The 23,009-nt window shown below is 36.2% G+C and overlaps 1 protein-coding gene across 2 annotated transcripts; it reads right to left on the reverse strand.

Moving 5' to 3' along the window:
* Positions 1-53: 53 nt before the first annotated feature.
* Positions 54-21,672, reverse strand: PI4K2B (phosphatidylinositol 4-kinase type 2 beta). 2 transcript variants are annotated; one of them, XM_042052961.1, is made up of 10 exons: positions 21,346-21,671; positions 17,157-17,314; positions 11,844-12,044; positions 11,210-11,341; positions 9,618-9,771; positions 8,028-8,095; positions 7,433-7,529; positions 4,843-4,976; positions 3,710-3,769; positions 54-1,183 (listed from the first exon to the last, which is right to left on the reverse strand). In XM_042052961.1, the coding sequence occupies exons 1-10, from the start codon at positions 21,632-21,634 to the stop codon at positions 1,010-1,012; spliced, it is 1,467 nt and encodes a 488-aa protein (XP_041908895.1). In that variant the 5' UTR covers positions 21,635-21,671; the 3' UTR covers positions 54-1,009. The 2 variants fall into 2 exon arrangements, with proteins under 2 accessions (XP_041908895.1, XP_041908896.1); XM_042052962.1 differs by lacking the exon at positions 54-1,183 and adding an exon at positions 1,194-1,738 and having other exon boundaries at positions 21,346-21,672.
* Between the last annotated feature and the right edge of the window lie 1,337 nt (positions 21,673-23,009).

Raw genomic sequence — 23,009 nt, forward strand, 5'->3', positions numbered from 1 at the left:
ATTCTCTTTGCTGTAGATAATCCAGGGGTTTTTTTCTTTTTTTTTTTTTTCCCCCCAGTCAAAAAAACCCAAACAAACTGTGTTTAGCTAGAAATTTAGAAGGCAGACTGGCTTTGTGATGAACACATTAGAGCTTCTGTCATTAGCAGAACCACGCTGGTGACAACTGATGAACACATTTTTACATGTATAGCAAAACAAACCTGTAACAACATGGTGCAATTCCTTCATAGTGATGCATCTCTAAAGAAATATCACAGATTTCCATATATGTGCTTAAATATACAAATGCTAAACACTACAGTGAAATTTCAACCTCTGAAACATACACTCAGTGTGGTTTGTCACAGTAGAAACTGTGTGTATTTACTTGGGTTGAATTTTGCTGTAATTCAACTATTTTTTTGGTCCCCACGTGCAAAAAGGCCTACTTGGAGCATTTTTCCCCCCTTCTCCCTTTCTTTGACTTGCTTGTCAAGGACAGATTGATTTATTTCAAGTGCATGACTTTTCAAGTAACTAGTCTACAAAAATCTATAACCAGTTTAAAATATCAGGAAGAAAATCCAAGGAAAAGCATTTTCACAATCAAAGATAGCATTCTGAACTTCTTTTAAAAGCCATATAAAAAGAAATTCATAGTGTATGCATTCTCACATTAATATTTTAAAAAAATTCCTATTGTATTCAAAATTAGTTTCTCAGCATATGCAAACGGTTTATCTTCCCTCATTCCAAATATTATTCAGAATACATTAATTTAACCTATAAAAATACAGTATGGACAAATTCTTTTCATTCCCTGACATAAGAATTCACAATTTTGACACAAAAATTGTAAACTTTTATTACATTCAAAATACATTTCTTAAGTCTTCAGAATTTAAGTTCTGAGGTGTTGGCAGTCAGAGCTCTTGGTATACAGCAGAAGTACATTATTGCAGAGCCTTTACACAAAAGTAGCTTTCTAAAGTTAAGAGAAACTTACTCTTCCCATGTATTTTTGTTGCTACCAGGAGGAAAAGAAAGGCTTCCTGCTATGAAAGGTCTGTGTGAATGCATTACTCAGATGAACAATTCGGCCCTGACTTCCAGTGCTACTTCGTTCTACAATCACACGTGGCATCTGAACAAGCTGAATGGGACTCTTTTCATCCTTTAATGCCTGAGTAAGGTTTAGTATCTAAAAAGAGTAAAAGCAGGTGAGGTTAGGGTGCACAAATAAAACTGTGGCTAACAGGCTTATCATTTTAGTTGCTACTCTTAAATCAATTCTGTAGAGGACTACGCTGCTGAATAAATTAATTTCAAAAGATATGCTATTGCAAGTAAAAATATTTTATTTATTCTGTAACATGAATACATCCTACTGCTGTCTACCCTTCCATTCTTTTCCTATTTCATGCAGTCCTCTTCCAATTTTCAGAAAATTGTAAGAGATAAAAATCTATGAGCATTTTTAATTTCACAAATCTCTTGAAAGCATTGCACCTTTAGTGAAAAAAATACCTACAAGAAAGCCATCAACATGATTTAACATAGGATATACGAGCAGTTAGCTACAAATTATTTTCATATCAGAAGATATGAAGCCATATAATTACCTCATACCAAACCCAGTGCTAAGACCCAAATTCAGCCCTCAGCTCCCAGGAGTCTGTTATCTTCCTTCCAAAACTTCAGTGCTCATGGACTGCCCTCATAACTTACTTCATGTTCAGTGTTACCCTGCTGAAAACTGAGGCAAGTATTCAATTTAGCTCTAGTGACACATTTGCACTATCCTTAATATCAAGCCTTTTTACCCCCACACAATGCCCCTTTCTTCCTTGTGAGCCTTACTAATCCTCTGCTTATTCTGCTCTTTCATGGCCAAAAAACCCTGACAAAGTCTTTTGCATTATTTACCGCAATTTGGTTCTGCCAGCAACTCTACTTGACATTTGCATTCTCTAAGTTCTAAGGCAATCCTTTGTAGATGTGTTACCCATTTCTTGGACTCTACATTCTTGAGAGAACTGTCTCCTTTGGGTTTGAAACCCTTCCCAAAGTTTTTTTTCCTACACTTCACAAAAATAGACTTCTAACAATGTTCAGTATCTTAAAGACCTTGACCCTTCCATGCAAGATATGTTTCTCTGCAGTTTTTTATCAACTAGATTCTTCATTTTCTAATTCTTAAATTCTCATTTTTAATGATGTATTTAGATGCTTTGGCTATACTGCAAATTGATCCCAACTGAATGAATACCTTAGCATGTGATCTAGATAGCCAAGTCTTCTACAATGCCCTCGTAACATACTTTGCTTTAACACCAAAAAGTTTAAAAGTTTAAAATCAGTGCCAAAAGGCATTGTTTGCCAATGTATTTCCAATCTCACCCAAGGATTACTTATTAATTGCATTTCTTCCGTTCATGAAAACCTGACATTTCCCACGGTGAAACACACTCTTACGTAGCTAGAGAGAAGTAAAAAAAAAACCCCAAACGAAAACAAATCTCTGCTAAAATCCACCTGAGGAACAGGGTGTGAAGAAAGGGTCCAGATGCAGCCTTTATAGTGGAAAATTAATTTTGACAACCTCAGCTACATCACTCTCAATTACATCAATCATGTTTTTCCTCAAGCGTTTTGTTAAATAACAGATTCCTTGTAGCCAATTGTCTCATCAGAAAAAAAAGCTACTTAATAGAGTTTAGGATGCCTGAGTACTTCAAGAACCAAGCTTGCAGTGACTACACAAACTTCTCAGAAGAGTTACTTCAGAAACTCCTATAATTCAATTTAGTAAGTAAGGTTTGATGTCTTTTAGCTACCACACAAAAGATGTTAACTGGGATTATGTTTGACTAAGGAGAGCTGCAGTCTTGTGCAAGGTACATCTTGATGTAGGAAATTCTACAGAGAAAACATCGAATTAAGACGCTCTAGGAATGTCTGGTTTAAAACAATCCATGTTGAATCTATGAACACAAGGACTAAGTTTCAATAAATTCAGAGCAAATGGGACTATTAATTTGTCTAGTCCAATTGTCTTACACTTGCAGAAATCACTATTTTATGCCTACAGTGTACTAAATTTGTTCTTAGCTAAAGCTTTTTCTCTAGTATTTCCCACTAGCCTTAAATTGTAAAACAGGAAGAAGATGGAGAAATCCTCTCCTGTTTTAGTGTTTAAAAAAAAAAAAAAAAAAAAAAAAACAACAAAAAACCAGAAAAAAACCCAAAACAAAACAAAACAAGCCCAACACTTAACTATGATCAAACTTCTAACCTGAAAATGGCTGGACTGTTTTGAAGTATGGTTTTGACATTTGATAGGATGAAGAAATTTTATTACCTAATATTGCTTTCAATAATCAAGTAAACCCTCTAAAATAAAGTCATATTTATTTTAATAGCATAATGAAATCAGACATCAAATTTTCCATCCAAATTTCTGACTCGACTTTTATTTTTCAAATACCTTCTAAGATTTTAGAATCCCCCCCAAAAACAATAAAACATAAATCAGCATACACTTTTTGCTGTTTCATCTATCCACAAGTAAGAACAAACTCTAGAAAGAAATTTAGTCTTCTCAGATGAAAATACCTTCAAATATCACTCAGTGTAATAGGAGTCAGTTTTTGTAGCTCTAAAGAAAGCAGCTGAGGAGTGATGACAAATTAAATACATAGATAAAACCATAAAAAACCAGTCTTACCTGCCCCCTCATAACAGACATCTGGTTTTCAAAAGTAGCCTTGTCAAATCCTTTGTCAGTCTTTATTAAGAAAAACAAACAGTCTATAGTAAATAATCCATTTATTTTTAGCTATATATTTTGGTTGCAAATTCATCAATATCACAATATGCATATTCATATTTACCCACACAATTATAATTTTTGAAAGATTCAAATAGAATCCTAGTATGAATCACAAAAAGGTCTATTTACTGCATCAAGTTTACATATGTGAAAATGAAGACTGTTCCACATCATAAAATAAAATACATCAGTGGATACCACTTTTGGGCATTGGTAAATACCAACAGCTGGTAGATACCAGGCTTAATATCAGCACATTGCTCTTTCTCTTATGATGACTCCAGCAGAAAAATGCTTCCTCCTTCAGATTTAATAATACTTAACTAACAAACCCAGAGGGATTTTGAATACAAATGAGTCGACAACGCAAACACAGCAAAAATGTGTTTCAGGATCTAGTTTTGACATTACAGCTGCATTTTCATTACAAGTCTAAAATTTCCAATTCTTTCAATCTTTAATTGGATTTTTTTCTCTTGAACATCTGACACAAATGTTTGCAAAATGTTTTAGAGAAGGATACTCTTTACATGTCAACACTTTAGCACAGTTTCTGTATCTTTCAAGTGAGTCTGACTTTCAATACGATCAAGATTTTGGCATCAGCTTAGCACAATATATGCATAAAATTAAGTATATGAAAGGTATGGAGGTACTTTAAGTTACATTAAATACATTATTTCCTCAGGCTGCTACAGTTTAAGTCTCTACACATCACGTGCGTATGTTAAATGCAGTTTTTACACAGATTTGTGCTGTAAGAGTAAACTAGCTTTAATTATGTGAAACTTAGATATCTAATAGGTAATTTATGTTTTCAATTGAAATAATTACTATCAATTAACCAGATTGGTGACAGTTTGCTTATAATTACATAAACCTTTTCTACCATGCCAAGGTTAAAGGTAAAATAGCATAGTATCTTGGCATTCAGAAGTTAGATGGTTATTCTTTTTATGAATGTAACTGTCTCATTACAAGTATCAGCTACTTCAGTAATAGTTAATTCAAAGAAGCACTTGATTCACCTTAAATAGTTCATAAAGGTCTTCACAAAGGTCCTGCACGAAGTTCATATCAGAAAGGCGAGGAAGAACTAGGTCTCTGGTCTCCTGAGAGAAAGGAACTTTCGCTTGAGGAAGCCAAGCCCAGTGAAAGGGATCTAATGCAGAAAAACAGTGCACTTAATGATAAACAAGCAAAAATGAAATTCTGAGTCGCATGCTCTACTACCTACTGCAAGTTCTCAGTAATACCACTTCTTCCCAACATTGTTACCCCACACATCCCTTTTAGCTACAGTTACCAGAGCAGTTTTACAACGGCTAAGCCATTTTTTCAAACAGTGAGAATATATTAAGTAATAAATATTTAGTTAAAGAAATAAGTAAAAAAGGTATATAAATTAAACATCATAAGCAACAGTAGTTTAGTATAGCAGTTTCTTTTGGAGTAAAATAATAGCTGCAGTCAAATAGAAATCTTTCAGGTATTTGACTCATATGGAAGAATTAACAAAAAAGCTACTATTTTTAATATAATTTTTAATTTTTTTAAAATGCCTTCTTCTAAGAATGTTGAGAGAAAAGCATTCATAACTTTTCACGTAATTGCTATTAGACAGCTTTTTTCAAATTATATTACAAAAGTAATTAATATTACCAGATGTTAAACAAGACACCAAACTATTGCAGGAGCTGAGAAAGGCCACTAGGAGCGGGCCACCCCCTAAACTTCCTCACACTGCCCACAGCCCCGAGTCTGACAGTCCAGGCAGTTTTCCACATATCTCACAGTCCTTTCAGTTGGTATCTCACATTTCCCTACACGAATACTATGACAGAGCAAGTAGAAGTCCTCCTCAAGGTCAAGAAAAAAAATCAGTATTCATTGATCTTCCCTCAGCCACTGAACCAGTCATCATTAAAAGCCGCCTAGTTAATCAAGCACAGTTTGTTCTTTGTAAATCCATGCTGGCTTCCCCATCACCTTCTTGCTCTTCATGTGCCTGAATACAGCTTCCAGGAGGATTCATTCCACAGTCTTCATGGAGACTGAAGCAACCTCCCACCATTACTTATAGTCTTTCAAGAGGGATGATAAAACTGCATAACAACAGCATCAGCCAGCTCCCACTGTTTCCAATGCATCCCATCTACTCCTATGAACTTCTGTATGACCATTTTCCTTAAGTGTTCCCTTTCTTCTGCTTTGGGGATTCATTCCCAGAGGCTCTACTTAGGAGCTTTGAGATCCAAGAGCCTCAGAGCAAACCTTACAAGAGTGAAAACTGAGGCAAAGTCAGCATTGAGTAACTTGTTCTTTCTTATGGCTTTTGCCTTTATGTCTTTGCTGCACTTTTGTTCAGTCCCACTCTCACTTCTGATTTACCCAACCCTTTCTTGTTGCTCTTTATGTCCTCTGTTAGCTTTACTCCAGCTGAGCTTTGACATTCCAAACTCCATTCTTGCACTTTTGGAAAAATTCTCTATTTTTTCAGCAAAGTCTCTACATCTTTATTCTTTTTTTTTCCCCAAGGTACTTAAATTTTGCATCCCAGTTCAGTCAGGAAATCCCTTTTCATCTGTGCTGGACCAACTTCCGGCCTTTTGCAAATGCTGCTCTCTGGCTTTGAGAAGGTTACCCTTGATGACCAACCAACCAGCTCTAGTCATCAAAACCATGCTCTAGGTGGTAAGGGACTGCAATGCACAAACATTTTGCTACAAGTTTACTTTTACAGAACTATCACACACCTGTCCATCTGCAAAAGAATTCTAAAGGATCACGCAAGTTTATTCCTTTTGATGCCGATGTGAAAGATGATATAAAATAAGCAATAATTGCTGTGTCTTTAGAACAGCTACAGAGGTGACTGTAGCCAAGAGATATGTAGGACAGTATCTATTTAATATCAAGATAGAGACTACACAGAGCTCTGGGTGGAGTACTTAACTAGCCTTTTGACAGCATAACTAGCCACACTTAACTGCCATAATTACCCGATTGGATAATAGCCCACAAAAGTCATTGCAAACCCTGTTGGGCACTTCCCTCCTAATGATAAGTAGTCAGATGTGGTCAAAAATAATCTCACTTTAACACTAACAGTATTTTCAAGCAGATGGAAAATTGACTAACTAAATATTAACTTCTACAAAGTAAGCTAAAGCTGAGAACAAGAAAAAACAACCTGACTACTTGTCCACCTACAACAGTACCCTTCCTTTTGAAATAGAAATTTGGCTGATAGAGGGACAACTTGTATATCCTCACAATTGAGTTATTTTCCACCACATTTTTCAAGAAAACATGTGCGAGAAACATTTTCCTAAATTCTTTCAATACCACCATTAATCACTTTACATACAGTACTATGTTTACAAGTGTCCATATATTGTTCAAAAGTAAAAAATATGAACAAGAATCAAATCACATATGCCATTGCAAAAAATGGCGTTTGTCACTAACTTTCTGAGGAAGAGTACATTATTTAAAAATTCAATATATAGCTACAGTGATGATTTCTTAGTTTCTTGCTGCAACAACACAAACAAAAATTACTTCTTTGGAAGTTACTGTCCCAAAAGGAAGATGATTGAAGAATGCAGTACTTACATGCCCTCCACTCATCAGGATGCTTAAAAGGAAATGCTAAACCATTGTCAATTGCAGCAATTTTAATAGATTCTTTAGTTATAGTCCATTGGCTATCCTACAGAAGGAATATTTAAAAAGTAAGTGATACTAATGTGTTTACACAAACAGTGAAACACATTAAAAATACTAAATAATATACTTTGTAGTGTAGCTTCACTGGTTAAATTCAACTTAAACAATATAAAGCAGCATCCAAATAAACTCCACCACATATAATTTCTTACTCTACCATTATTAAAGAGATGCCCTTCCCCAAATACAAGATAAGCAGAGCACAAAGGGATGAAGAAATGTACCTGAGCAACAGTGGACATTGTTACTGTTATTATAGCCCAAGCTAGTAGAGCAAAAATACAGAACAATAATTTCTAGCACTGTTCTACCTAGTCTAATCAAAATAGCTTTTCCACTCATTTTGCCTACAATATTTTGTGGTTATCATATTTCTTGAGACCATGCACAAGGATTAAGGACATGCCCTTAATCTCCAACAAGACCAAGCTACAAAACTAAACAATTAAAGAATGTAAGTTTCAGAGTACAATTCTCTTACCTTATCTGACGGATCAAGTCCATCATCTTGTTTTTCGTACCTGACTAACCAGTTGTCATTACCTCTGTCTGTAAACAGGAAAATGCATGCCACAACAAGTCATTTATAAAGAAATCATCATCTAGAGTGACATACAACAATATTGTAAACTGACACTTTATACATGGAATTAGGCAAAACTGTTCAGAAAGGGTTTTTCCCATCACACGTGGTTTAGTTTTACTGAAATGTATAGGCAACTGATTCAGTGGAAAGACCACAAATTTACCAGGTATTTACCAGGTCCTTAGGTATGTATTACTTCTTTAGGTACCCCAACTGGCTGAATATGCAGCAAAATATGAACAAAGCCAAAAGAAACTATTTTCATACATTTTATGCAGAAAGATTGGTTGTGGTGTGCACTTTTCCTGAGGAAAATACTATCAGACCACAACGACTTAATTTTTAAGCTTGTTTTAATGCTGATGGGGAAATGGAGAAGGCCTCTAAAATTATAGATAATGTGACCTTTGACTACATGGAGAAAACAGACTCTACAAAGATGAAGAGGGAGCAAAACTGAACAGAAGGGAAAGAAACTGAAAAGGTTCAGACAAAATTGAGAGATTGAACACTCTGAAAAGGTCTTTCAGACAGAGGATGACTGCATGTATTCGTAGGACCTTCTGTCATTTTAAGGTGCTCCCTTAAGTTTAATCACCCTCAGATTTTCATGTTCTACTATGATTAGATATATCAGATTAATGTAAAATCATCCATGTAATGAGGTTTTGCATTTTGAGTATTTGCCTCAATTTTAAGAATGTCAAAAAACACTAACTGTTTGGAAACACCGAGGTTTATTTGATAAAGCTGACAGACCATTGCAATAGCTAGCAAGTATTATGTTCTTACGAAAATTTCTTCTAATTTGCTTCTAAAATGAGAGAATTTGAGAAAAGGAAAATGAGCTAGACCTGGTGTGTCTGAAGAAAAGCTAAGATGCCCACCTCTGCCAAAGCAGCAAAGCAAATATTTTAAAGATAAAACTGCCTTTGGATTCCTCAAGATGTAATTCACCTACATAGATAACAGAAGAATCCCAGCTTTGGAGTGACAGAAACAAGAGTGCAGCAGAACAGACAGGTACACATTGCAGTGGTACCTCAGTGCCTACACAATTAGTATGAACTATTGTGAGTTGGCATGAAACTGTGCTATTATCAGCTCCAGTTTAGCATAAAAGGAATTGTAGTCATTGCTTTTCTTATGGGTCCTGAAACCCCACCATTCTTTATCTTGATCGGGGGAAACAGTTAATAGCCCACACACAGAATTGAAGCACAATGAAAGCATTTGTTCTTGACTTCTGCAATTGCTTAAAATAGTGAGTAACAATCAAAAAAGAGTTGTTTGGATTGTTTTTGTACTACAATATTTAGTGTATTAATCCAAAGTAAATTTTTTAAAATTTCAAATGCATCTTTATGGCCTTCAATTGTGAGAAAAGCATCTGATACACATTAAAAGCCTTAAGCACCAGCTTTCAGCCAGCATTGCTTTCTACCTCAGGAAAATAGATAGATACCAAGAGACACTAACAAATACCTGTATTTCTGATGACATAATCCAAAATAACCAATCTTTCAAACTGTGACTGAAATTCTTTCCTTGTGTTCTCAGGTAAAGGATCAGTTTCAAACTTCCTGAGCCAGTAGTCAGCTTCCTTATACCCTTCAACAAACAGCTGGAAGGAGCCAACCTGAAATAGTTAAGAAACTGCATTTGGAAAATGCACATGGGTGGGTCACATAAGTAATCTCAACATTCACAGAAAAATTAATTATATACTTTCAAAGTTCAGAGCACAGGAAATATGACATAAAAAAAAAATTAAGTGGTTTCTCTTTTATTCCTATATTCTTAAAAAGGTAAGAATCAAACCATGTGAGGCTGGGTTTCTGGGGGCTCTGGTGGCGGTTTTTTAAAATATTTCTTTAAATACTCACTGAGTTTACCAGCAATAAAATATAGCCAGACAGCTCAGTGTAAATTAAGTTAGTATTACAAGAAATATATGAAACCAAGTGAAAGAAGTAACACCTGTTCTCTTTTTCATTGGAAATGCTTGTTTCAATAGTTCAGAGAACACTCACTGAAAATTACAAGAGAAAAATCTTCCTCTCTGAAAAGTCTTAAATCTTCACTGATAAGAACAGCAGCATTAACCATTTTCTTCAAGACAGATGCTTTCTGCATAAAAATTACTGAAATACATTTCCCAAAAGAGTCCAAGGGAGAACATGAGAGTTGGCATGGGCTCCATATGTATGTGAAAGGTACTCAAGATTGAAATTCAAGAACTTCTATTTGAGAAGTAAAATGCAGACAGATAAACACACAGCATGTTTTTTTTTTTCACTACAATCATGCTTTGTCCAAGATTGTCCAAGACAAAGTAACTATAGAAAACTTAATTAATTCAGTTTGTAAACAGATACTCAAGACACCAGGCATTAGTAGCATCATCTGTCTCATCCACCGTGCTCATACGAGCTTGCACAACCCATGTCACATGGATCTAAACTGCTGGGAACTGACTCAAGTGGATTACCCAAGCTGTACACAACCTGTGTTTTAAAAGCTTAGGATTAGAACAGTGTAGTGATATTTTGGGAGTACAATAAGGCTCATTAGGGAATAAAGATGTGAGGTTTTTAGTCAGTGTAGTCTGCACATAAGACAAAAGGGATGTAGGAAGAACACAACAGCAGGGTACCCAAAAGAATAAAACAATAGACGGCAAAAAAAAAAAAATCACAAAAAATTTTAAAAATTAGATAAATTGCAGGGAAAAAACAGACTGACAATATCAAAACATGACACTTAAAGGAAAGGTAGTAAGTTATCTATAAGTAGAGCAAAAGTGAGATATACAACAATTAATATGTTACTATTCCAACAGAAAACTGGATTGTAAACTGAAACAAAAAGTGACAAGATGATTAAAACAGTTCAAATGAAAGAATGATGTAAGAGTGGATACATGTTGCATGGAAACAGTCATATGTATCAAATTTCAGATCGTTTTCAACAAGTTTTTTCTTCTACTGCTGAAGTTACTTAAAAATACCCCTTTTTAAAAAAAAAGTTTTATGTAAGAATCAGGAAGTGCACAAATTACTTATTTTTCATCTTACCTTAGGAGGTAGTCCAATTCGATTAAATTTTTTAGCAACTTTTGGCACTTTCTCTAAAGCATATTTTTTTCCTCTTGACTTTGCACGATCTATTGCACTGTAATTAAAGGTCTCACTGACAAGCCAGACAACCTTAAAATATGAAAGTTAAACACAGCTCAGAATTCCTCATTATTTCAATTGTAAATTTACAGTAAATTTTATGCTCAGTTATACAAAAAAAATTTAAAAATTAATCAAGAAGCACGCATCAGGAATTTTCAACAGATAAATTTTACATGAAAAGGTGAATATTCTCTATTTTACATATCCCAAGCAAAAATGGGAATTGTATATGCTGATTTTTGCAATTTGCATCTCATCAAAACATGAGGCACAAAAGGTATCAGAAAATGCTAGAAAGTGCTTCCAAAGAGGAGATTCGATTCAGATCTCAAACTTATCCATTAAATCAAAAGTCACAGTCACTTTTTCTACACCAAACCACTCTACCTTTGTACTTGCAATAGTTTATAAATTACATATAAATAACACATGATATACAAGGATATCTACACAACCACAGTTCAGAGACTGACAAATACATAGGCTTTTTTTTTTTTTAATTCAGTAATTTATGTGTTTTGACTTTTACCTTAGTTTTAGGTACAACTCCAAGCCCCAGCTTCTCATCCACAAGATAGGCACCAGCTTCAGAGAGATATCCCTGATTTGGAACGAGGCAGCCTCTGCCAAAGCAGCAAGGGCAACAAACTTTATGAAAATATTTGGTCCATTTTGGATTTAGATGTCCATAAGGCTCTTCGGATTTTGGTTTGAACACTCCAATAATTTTCTAAGATAAATAATATAAAATTAAAATATGAGCACTTTGAGTTGAAAAATAGTAAAATTAGTCTGAAAATTAGTTATTTGAAAATACTGGTTAAATCCTATCCGGTGCATTTTACAGTTGCTCTTTTTAGATGATGAAATAATAAAACTAGTAAAATTGAATTCCAAATAAATTTATCATGAAGTGCTTCTTTAGGATTAGTATAAACTCAAAATAAGCTCTTCATAAGAGAAAATCCAAGCCAACACTTACTTTTTCAAAATATTTTGCCAAAAATTCAAAAGGACTGCGTTTTAAAAAAGATATACTTTATCTTAAGTTCTTAAAAAAGAAGTTTTTAAAAGTAGCTTTAAAAAACAATTTTCAGCTTACCAGCAACTCACTGACCAGCTATTTCAGTCAGAGACATAATGGCTCCAGGAAAGTGACAAACATACAGAACACTACTTTTATATCTGTTTTTCTTATTACCCTAAGTTTGAATGGATCAAAAGGTGAGAATGACCATCAGCCATCATGTACATTAGAGACACATAGTAAATCTTAAAATTAGTCAGAGCCCTATGTCCAATTTTGGACACTATGCTTCAAGAAATCTGTTAACAAACTGGAGAAAGCTGAAAAAAATGAGAATAAGCACAAAATACGTGAATAATGAAAGATGGTCAGTACAGGGAATGCTTAAGCTAAGAGAAAACTTAGACACGATGGACTATGGAATAGGCTGCTACAGGAAAAAAAGGAACAACACATTTACTGTTAATGAGTCAAAAAATGACAGGCTTAAATCCCAGCAGGTAAGTTGCAAAAAAGAAATCCTTTAGAAACATAAGTGCAGCTCGAGACTGGAACAGATGGCCAGGTTCTGCAGTCTCCAGAACAGGGTGCAACTAACAACAGGTTAGTTAGACATTCCTCAAGAATCACGTTGAAATGATCCTGCTCCACAGCACAAGTATTAAAGAGACAATTTCTCAAGGTGTCTTCTACAGAGGGTCTATATTTGTTAACCTCAAACTACAGGCTTATTACCACATTAAAATATATAACCTTTCAATTGTCTGTGATAAACTTTGGCCTAGTGCATAAGGTTCACATAATGACTCTTCCGTAGCTCAAGTGGAATGCTGTAGAAATGCTGCATCTTCATCCCTTCTCACTGGACAATGGCAAGTAAATAGAATTCTTTCTAATAAATACTTCAGAACAACTGTTTAAGAAGCATTTTCACATATTAGTACTTTACTGAATCCTTATGAAAGAAAGTATCTCAACAAGCTAAACACTGCCTGTTGTTGCACCAACACTCAAAGCTGATTCACACTCCGGTCATGAACATGTTTGCTGGCAGTCAGAAACTAGCAGTACTCTTCAGTAGCTGCTGATTCAGCTGGATTAGGGAGAGGATCGGACCAGCTGGTTTAGCTTCTAAAGAATTTTAAACCAATTTTCTCATGACAATCATGCTTTGTCCAAGACAAAGTAACGGTAGAGAACTTAAGTCATTCAGTTTGTAAACAGATACACAAGACACCAGGCATTAGTAGCATCATCTGTCTCATCCATCTATTTTGATTCATTCCCATTAACTACAAGGAAAACCAAGTTACAAAACACCATTATTTGCATTCGTACCATAAAATTAGTGTCCTATGAACAGAGTCAGGAAACAAATCGACAAGAACTCCCTTGGGTTTGGTAGGCTGTTTTCCATGATTCTAAGGTTGCATTCAAAACCATGAACACAACTGCACAGACAAAATTCAACTTGGACCTACAAAAATGTAATAAATATTCTATGCAATGTGAAAGGTCAGCACATTTTTGAATACTTTATTTTATTTTTTTTTTTATTTTTAAATCACAATACTCGGTATACTACTTAAGTCAAAATCCTAATGTTAGGTTTAGAATTGTTTAAAAGTTATTTAATTTTTTCCTATTGAAACACATGTATCTACCTGCTTAAAACAAAGCTAGCAGCTCTACATTTCTTGGAACTGTTGTGGTGCATTTAGAAGTATATGCCAAACCTTTAATTATCTCTTCTGAATCACTCTCTGGCTAATACTTCCTAATAAGTGCCCATTTAAAAAAGGAGCTTAGCTCATTCTATTATTTGCCTGGACTGTACTGTGCTACACTGTCAAATCTAGATATGGTTTTCAAGGTTTTGCTGAAGTTAGAACCTTACTAAATTTTGCAGAGCCACCCCTGTTGAGGACCAGAGTAGACCAAAAAGTTCAATCTATAGAACAAGCTACCATGGCCAGTCTTAATTTTGCCAGTCAAAATGACTGACTCCGTTAACACTAGCAATTAGTTAAAACTGTCAGGAACATATTGCAGAACAATTTCTTTTATTTATTGCTTTCACAATGAACAACAAATGCAGAAATATGCAGGTCTTTGGCAATAGTGCTGCTTAAGTACTGAACTCTATTTCAGTATGCAACTATATAATTTTTGCCAATAAATGCAAAAAAGCTAACTTTAATTAAGCAATTTGAATTTTATCTTTCTGATAGAACCAAATCAGCAGATAAGGCGACCTAATGGAAACAGCCTATTTTACCTATAATTTGGTATTCATTTTGGGCAAACACTTCAGAAGGTGATCAGGAAAAAGGCTTAGCACATCCTTTAATGAGCTCCTTCCCAGCATAGAAAAGAGATTACTCAAGAGGAATAAGAGAAAGCAAGTCACAGAAGTGTTCTGAAGTGGAATGACACAATACTGAAACAGGATCTGAAATCCATTTTACACATGAAAGTCGCACTATTGGCAAAATGAAGTTTTATCAGACCTTTAATATGGACAGCAAACATAGATAAGCTCTAGAATAAATGCAAAGAATAAAATCAAAATTTAAAGTCTGCTAAGAACCATTATTCCCACAGTCCCATATCCCAAATACTTTCATATTTTGTAATGATTTCTTTCTGAACCATGTAAAATAAACAGTCTTCTTTTCTCAATCTTTATTTCTCCTAAACACTTACATTCAAATCAGTGACCTGCATAAGGGAGGAGGGCAAGTCACTACTAGAAACTCAACTAGGAATAAAAACAACACAGCAAAAGAAAAGTAAAACCAACAAGAAAATCACCACGTAAGAAACAAGGAATAATATGCCCCATCCAAAATACTATGGTGATGTTTATACTGAAATGATGCATAAGTACTCTCTCACCATCCCCAGGGCTCAGTGAGTATATCAGGTGTTGTCTAGTGACCAAAACCCAGCAAAATCAATCCAGATAAGCTTCAGACAAAACAGATTGGCACATATGGTATGACTTTTTTTTTTTCCCCCTAATGATTTCTCTACTAACTTTCTAAGAATAAAAAAATCTTGATCGCACAGCATTAAGAAAAACTCAAAAAACTTAATCAGTTGTAAAGCATTTTTAGTGTGACACTCTAGAATATTCTTTAGATACATCATGCACAGGATTTTTGAAAAACTATTGATTTAAACGCATATTTGACTACTTATATTTTTTTCCTATTGCATATTAAATAAGATATGAACCTACTTTAAAAACAGCATGAAGTTTGAATATGTGTATATAAGCACACAACCAGAAAATCTACAAAGATCTAAGCTGCAAAAATAGGGAGTGACCTGAAGTTGGAACTCTGAAGACGTTTTTATATTTACAGCATTGCATGTGATAGCAAGAATCCCACAAAGCCATTACAGAGAGATTTTTTTCATTCAGGTTTCAAAGAGAGACCACCCTTTTTATTTTCTCCACCAGAATGAAGAGGATCATTACTAACAAATGTTCCTGGAACACAGGCATATGAACTGCAGTTTTCAGAAGATTTTGAAGAAGTGGTTCTGCTATTTTCCATAAAAATAAAATCATAAATTGATATATTTATTTATATCAAAGTCAGTTAACTAGTCTAAAAAAAAAAAATCACTTATTCAATAAAGTGTAAAAACTATCACCAGAAAATTGCCATTAAAACAAACTAAACAACTATGAAAATTAACTGGCAAAACAGGAATATATTTTCTAATGACTATATATAGTCAATAATATGACTAAAAGCTAAACGAGAACCGTACTACTTCCTAAATGAAAGGAAAATTACTGTTATGGGAATGCACGGAATCACAACAACCTTGAACGTGCTCTGAAAACCTAGGTATTCAAAGTGTTCTAACTTCCATTTCCAGCTCAATTGGGATCTTCAGGATTAAAGGACACCTACATCTATCTAAGACCTAAAAACTGCTGATTGAGCTTAAATTAAAATCAGATGTGACAAATTAACACAAGTTGAGCAGTCGGGAGTCTCATTTAGTAAAACAGCTCAGTAGCAAAGTATTTCTAATTTAAAGAAAACAATGTGAAAATATGTCTGAGACATCATTTCCTCTTACTAAATAATGCTAACCATGTGTAACTTTTCAAGAGAGATATTAATGTAACTATTACTTCTCTGTCCCAAAGTAACCTTAGGGACACCTCACTCACGATCACAGGTACCATTCACCACCACCATTTACCACTACAGAAGGGAAAACCAAATCTTCCAGAGGGGAAACCAAATCTTCCAGCTAAGATTCAGCAGACAAGTAAAAGTTAAAAGGTAGGTTTGATGATACCACTCCTCTCACCCATCTACCAATTATATATGAGAAAGGAGACATGACCTAAATAAAAGACCATCTAAGAAGAAAAGAGAGAAAAATATAGGAGGCTTAGCTAAAGAAACTTAAACCATACTGAAATTAGGAGCTCAGTTGTGCAAATATCAATTAAAACATACAGAGAACAAGATTCCACACAAGGGCATTTCTGAATTGTTTTCAGATGTTAGAGGCCCCTTTTATTCTCTCTTTCTTTGGTGCAGGTCAATAAAAACTTGATAAAACTGAAGCAGAAATAATGGTTATTTTGCCTTAGCTTATGCACCAAGACATAATTAGAAATCTAAGTATTACTTGCATTGATTTTTCCAAAATAAATTTTGGCATACAATAAATTATTAAATAACTTATTTAAATTAATTTGCATATAGATAGAATTTTTGAATTTCCATTTTCAACTTGCAGCTGATGTTGTGTCCGACTTTGCAGTAACATGCTCACCCCTTTTGGATCCTTAGCAAAGTAACTCCCACTGGATCCTTGGGAGATTCTTTCTGGAAAAACTCCACACTCTATAGCTTGTTCTGTTCTCAGAATAATTTCTGCAAATTCTGGATCATCTAAAAATATATTCATATCTGCAGTATGTCCTGAATGCCCTGAAAAACAAGAAAACAACCAGTCTTAAGTGCAATGAATTAAACATAAGCAAACACACTGATAAGCCAACAGCCTTCCCTGCTGACACCCATCCAACAGCAGGCTGAAAAATCTGGTCCATTTAATCAGTCCAAGTTTTTTCACTGATTTATCCATGTCTAATCAACTTCTTGTTTAAAGTAAATCAGCCAAATCTGCAACAACAAATTTGAGATTACCACTGCTAAGTGTTTACAATTTTCAAGGATTTCTTTTTTTAATATTTATTTATGAAACAAATCTAAGGGGAAAAAAAATGTTCAAAGCTACAAGTGTAAAAAAAAAAAGTGTGAAAGATTTTACATATTATTTTTGTGTCCTGCCCATTACCTCCTATTAGAATGGTATTGTACCATTCATTTAAGAGCTTGGCTAACATGTTTATTATCTGCTAAAACACAAAGTTGTTAATGCACTGAATAATCCGCTACAGGTAGCACTCCCAAGTGGTACCAACACGGCAGTGAAGTGCTGCATGCCAGCACTATTCCAGCCTTAGAACACTGTAAGCAACTTGTAACATTTCTTTACTTACCAACCGGAAGATCAGGTCTGTGCAGACATTTGTGCACACTCTATGATCCTATGCAAACATTTAGAAAAACAACTAGAAAGGAAGGTGCCAGAATCCTACTGATCCTTCAATTTTTTCAAACTATTTCTTCACAAATTTTGATACTGTAGGTTATTATACCTTCCTTTTAAGGCTGGGATTGTTCCACATGTTCACTGAGTGCATTCTAATGGGCCTGTGCATTAGGGCTCACTTCTGCCTTAAGAAACAGCTACATTATTCTAGATTAAAACGTTTACAGATGAAGTTCCTTTGCTCACATTTCAGCAATTGAAGAAATTTAACATACGTCCTTCTGGAATGACAACCAACACAGAATCCATTGAGAAAAGATACTCTTTAACAGTTTGTGGAGAGTCAAATAAAAAAAACCCAATGATCTTTTTTTGTAGCTCAGGACAATTTTTGAAGCTTTTTAGAACATTAGGACTTACTTGCATGTACCACTTAAAAATAGTAACATGGACTCCAAACAAAAACAATCAAAAAGCATAAAAAATAGGTAAATTTTAGTATAAGTTGGCAATAAGGAAGAGAAACCTTAAAGCTAATAGCAGATCATTCTTAAAAATCAACAGCTACAGCCCATTGGATCAGAATCTGTTACAACTATTTGGCCAATACTGCTGTGATAAACTACACTTTAAGACTTCAGTGTAGGACAAGAGAGAGGGAAAAGGTTCAAAGGTTTTCCTTTGTCACAAAGTACTTAAGTGAGTTGGGGAAATAAACCCAAAGATCCACAATACACTTATTTTTATGGAAAAAATCACTTAGAATCAGTGGTTCTTATTTCATAATCAAGCCTCAACTATCTCCACGTATCTACATTCCATCACACAGCTGAGCTCCAACTACTACATATTTTTGTCAGGGAAAGCAAAATCAGCATTGTGCATTATACTGTTACCAAATGAAGTGCAACATCCATGCTAAGTCATTCTGCACAATTATCTTCCAGGTGAAAAAAACCTACAGAAGAACTTTGTATCACATGGATTGCAACTGTCTATCTGGAAGACTCAGAGGTCAGTTTTTAATTTCTGTGCATTTTTTCTAGAATCTAGAAACATTAAGTAGTCTCACTGTCTGAGGAAATTCTTCAACCATGTCTTTTCTAACATAAAAGATAACTTCAGAAAAAAAAAAATTAAAACCAAAAAAAACCCCATTGCACTGCCTGCTGAAGGAAGAAGAGAAATAATTTTTGAAACTCATTACTTGCTCAGTATTGCTACTGTGCTGCTAAGGAAGCATGTTACAACAGTGATGTGGCTGTTCTAAAACATTTAGGCTGACAAGGAAACTAGAAGTTTTAAGGAGTTTATCAACCCTCTCCATATGGAAAATAAGCCGTATTAATTGAAGATGGTATTTGCTGAATGGGGCAGGGTTTGGGGGTTTTTTGAGTTATTTTCTTCTTTAAAAATTATTTTAATCAAGTTTTCCACTGAGAAAGCATGTTATGTCAGAACTTATTCCCAGTACAGTCTCAAACTTATAATTATAACTAATCAAGGTTTCTCTTGCAGTTACTCTTGAAAATTACTCTTCTCATTAAACTCCCACTAAGGATACAGGGCTCACACAAACAAAGTCAAACTACCAAGCTTGAGAACTTCCTTCACGTTAATTTGGACAAGGCCCAAGTCTGTGAAGCTGCTATACTGGAGTGATGATGACTTGCCAAAAAAGATACAAATACTATCATCCATGTATGCACCACAACCTGCTCTTCCATCAAGTTAGCATGACGTAAGCTAAGCTAAACGAATACACTTTGCAAGAGTAAGATGTATGAACTCCTTCAGCACTAAGCCAGATTTATACTTTTTAAACATTAACATGATTAAAAGTAGTCCCTTTAACCAATTCCACCTTCTCCTATACAGTCTCCTATTCTGACCATAACTCCATTATGTAAACACTCTGTGTTGCAATAACATACACAAGTAACATCTGGTGCATGTTGGCTCCACCTGACACGTGAAACAATCCTGCACCTTCAAGGGTTACACATACAGAAAAGGTAAGGACAAGGAAACCAAAGATGAGATGCTGTAATCAGTCACAGTTCTGAGATTTTCTTACACACTTTTGGAGCAGATTCCAAGTAGTACTCTGCATTCACCATCCTAATTGCTTCAGTGGTGCAAGAGTCATAAGCTCTAGCCTCCACTCTGAAGCATCAACTTTTTAAAAGTTTCTAGAAACATTTTGCTAGAAGCACTATCTCCTTAAAAGATCTTAAGTCTTGTAGGAAAAAGACAGGAAAACTAACATTTTAATGGCATGTTTACATTACAGGTATGGACTATGCTTGAGACTGGTGCTTAAAAGATGAGATTTTTCCGTCTTTATGGCCAAACAAGTAAAAGTTGTCTGTAGTTACTAAAATAGAATTATTAGCACAACTTATTTTGTTAAACTTTATGGGGGGTTTGTTCGGACTTTTTTTTTAAGTACTCTATTGTTGCAAAAGAAACAGTCTTGCCAGTCTCTGGCAAGAAATCCTACAGTATAATTACAATAGCAAAAACAAAGAAGTGATGGAACTCCACATATTTCTGTCAGCAAACCCATCCTAGATGGATACTTATACAGAAACTTGCACAGAATCAGAAATCTTGAAAGTCTAAAGAAAAGAAAGTAAGCAATAAATATCATGTAATTTATCATTTTGCCAGTATATCTAGAATTAGATAATAGGCACACTTATGTCTCTTTTCAAATTAATAACTAAGTTCTTGCATTTCTGGACTTTCATACTGTATTTCTCTCTTCAAGACCAGATTTGAAATTATGAAGGATAAATTTTTATGAAAACCAAAAATATGACAGTAGAGCCCCCATCTAAAACTTTTAGTGCATGTGATGGTACAAAATGAGCATATGATTAAAACAAAGAACAGACACACACTGATTTTTTTTCAAGATGAAACGATGGGGGGGGGTCACAAAAAAAGTATTTAGCGGGATAGGCGAGTCAAACTGAAAACTTGACACTTCTCCAAGTGTTCAGGAAGCAGCAGCCAGTCCCACCACAGAACAATCTTTAAAACATGCAAAGCCACAAGTTTCAAAAAACATGACAGAGACAAACAAAGCAAGGCCCAACAAAGCAGCAGACAGAGAGCGGGGAGAAGGGACAGTGGAGACGCTCATGAAGATGTAAACGAGTTCGCGCAGCCCTACACAAAGTAGTCGAATTTCGATCCATTCGCAGCATCTTCCGTTCATTGTCAGTCCGCGAGCCCATACGTCGAGAGACGTCAACACACCTCTGCCCCTCACCGATGCTGTGCCATCGGACATGGGATATCGAGCGCACTTCAGTCCCGGCTCCCCCAGAGCCGCGGGCCCCCTCCCCCAGGAGAGCAGCGCAGCCCGACCAGCGCTGCCGCCCCCGGGCCGTACCTGCGGCGGCGCGGCGCTCCTTGTCCCAGGCGGCGTCCGCTCGCCGCCCGCGGCCGCTACCCGACGCCCGCAGGAGAGGCTCGTCCTCTCCATCTCCCTCCGGCCCCGAGTCCTCCGAGTCCTTCAGCTCCTCGAGCCCCGGCTCCCCACACTGCCGCACGGCCCCGCCGGGGGCGGCTCTCGCATTTTGCGGCCCCCGCCAGGGCGGCTTTGCCTGAGGCGGCGACGGCGGCGGCTCCGTGAGGAGCAGCAGCCGCTCGTCGGGCTCCTCCGCGCCCGGCTCCACCATGGGCGGCCGGGGCCCAGCGCGGCGGGAGGAGGAGGCGGCGGCGCGGCCGGGCGGGCTCGGGGCGCTCCCGCCGCTCCGGCTCCGGCTCCACCGCCCCGCGCGTGCGCGCGGTCCCGCGCCCGCCCCGCCACCTGCCTTAAAGGGGCCGCGGCTCCGCCAGGGCGCCGGGATCGGGGGCGGCCAGCAGCAGCTCCGAGGGCTTTTCCGGGCTAGCGACCGGTCAGGAGCTCGGACACCTGCTTTCAGCGCTGGACGTTAGACAAAAACATCCCTGAAACTCGCCTTAGCTCTACACCTGGAACAGGCTTGCCTCCTGGCCACCATTTGCCGTAGCCAGCTGCTCTCCCTCCCCACTCTTTGCACAACATACGGTAACTTCCGAAGCGAAGCCTAAAAACAATATAAGTAAAACCAGTATGAATACATTGCAATTATTTCCATGTTCCCCACCATCCATGCGTTACTAACTAGAAGAAAGAGAATACAACTATAACCCCAACATACTACATCAGATTTCAACCTGGATGTGTTTTCCTGCTCCTCCCTATAGAAGAGAGGTTTTCCTCAAGTTTTGGTGAAATATGGGAGAAAGATACATGCATTAAATACTCCCATAGAACTGGGATTATGGGTTATATTTGGACCAAGTAAGTTCTCAGCTAAAAATAGTAATTGTATAAATTTATTATTCATTATTCTCATAGTTATGCATGTTATAAGAATTTAATATGTGCATAATCTGGATTACAGGGGAAAAAATAATTTTTCTTGATTACTGACAAAATAAAACCTTACTGAAACCCTGGACTTGTGTTTGTTTTGTCTGGGGTTACCTGTCAGCCAGTGGACTTTGGAATTAAGCTGAGCATCATGTACTTATGTAACTGCTAATATCTGTAACATTTGATAAAATCTGTTTACACTTGCATTTCTGTTTCCATTCCTTTCTATTAAAAGTGAACTTAGTCCTGTGATTCCAGATGAATAGCCATTTGATGCCTTGTAGACACATATATGAAGGTTACAGCAACTGGATGTAATTTTCTGTACAGAAAATTATATGGATGTCAATTTCTGTGTGAAGCAAACAAAAATATCAGACTAAAATGGGAGAAGTCTGACATTCTCCCCAGCAGAATGTTAAGTAATACTGCACCTCTCTTTAGCTACAAGTGAGTTTTGGCTGTTTCAATAATGTTCCATTGAACAGTCAATTCACAAGCTGCTAAAATGATTGAGAGTTTGTTCTTTTGAAAAAAATAGACAAGAAATAACTCATTAGTTATTTCATAGAAAGGCCTGGGTTGGAAGGGACCTTACAGATCATCTATTTCCAACACCCCTGCTGTGGACAGGGAGACCTTTCACTAAACCA

The sequence above is a fragment of the Corvus kubaryi genome, unplaced genomic scaffold (assembly GCF_017639235.1).
Source record: "Corvus kubaryi isolate FWS band 111438036 unplaced genomic scaffold, C.kubaryi_AGA036_p1.0 split1-131, whole genome shotgun sequence".
Lineage (NCBI taxonomy): Eukaryota > Metazoa > Chordata > Aves > Passeriformes > Corvidae > Corvus > Corvus kubaryi.

What these genes read in the sequence shown, in the direction of transcription:
- PI4K2B (XM_042052961.1), bottom strand. Translation starts at nt 21,634, where the DNA reads ATGGTGGAGCCGGGCGCGGAGGAGCCCGACGAGCGGCTGCTGCTCCTC. An exon ending in GAATTGGACTACCTCCTAAG is followed by an intron (nt 9,772 to 11,209) that starts GTAAGATGAAAA and finishes TAACTATTTCAG; the next exon opens with GTTGGCTCCTTCCAGCTGTT. An exon ending in TGTCTGTTATGAGGGGGCAG is followed by an intron (nt 1,184 to 3,709) that starts GTAAGACTGGTT and finishes TACTCTTTTTAG; the next exon opens with ATACTAAACCTTACTCAGGC.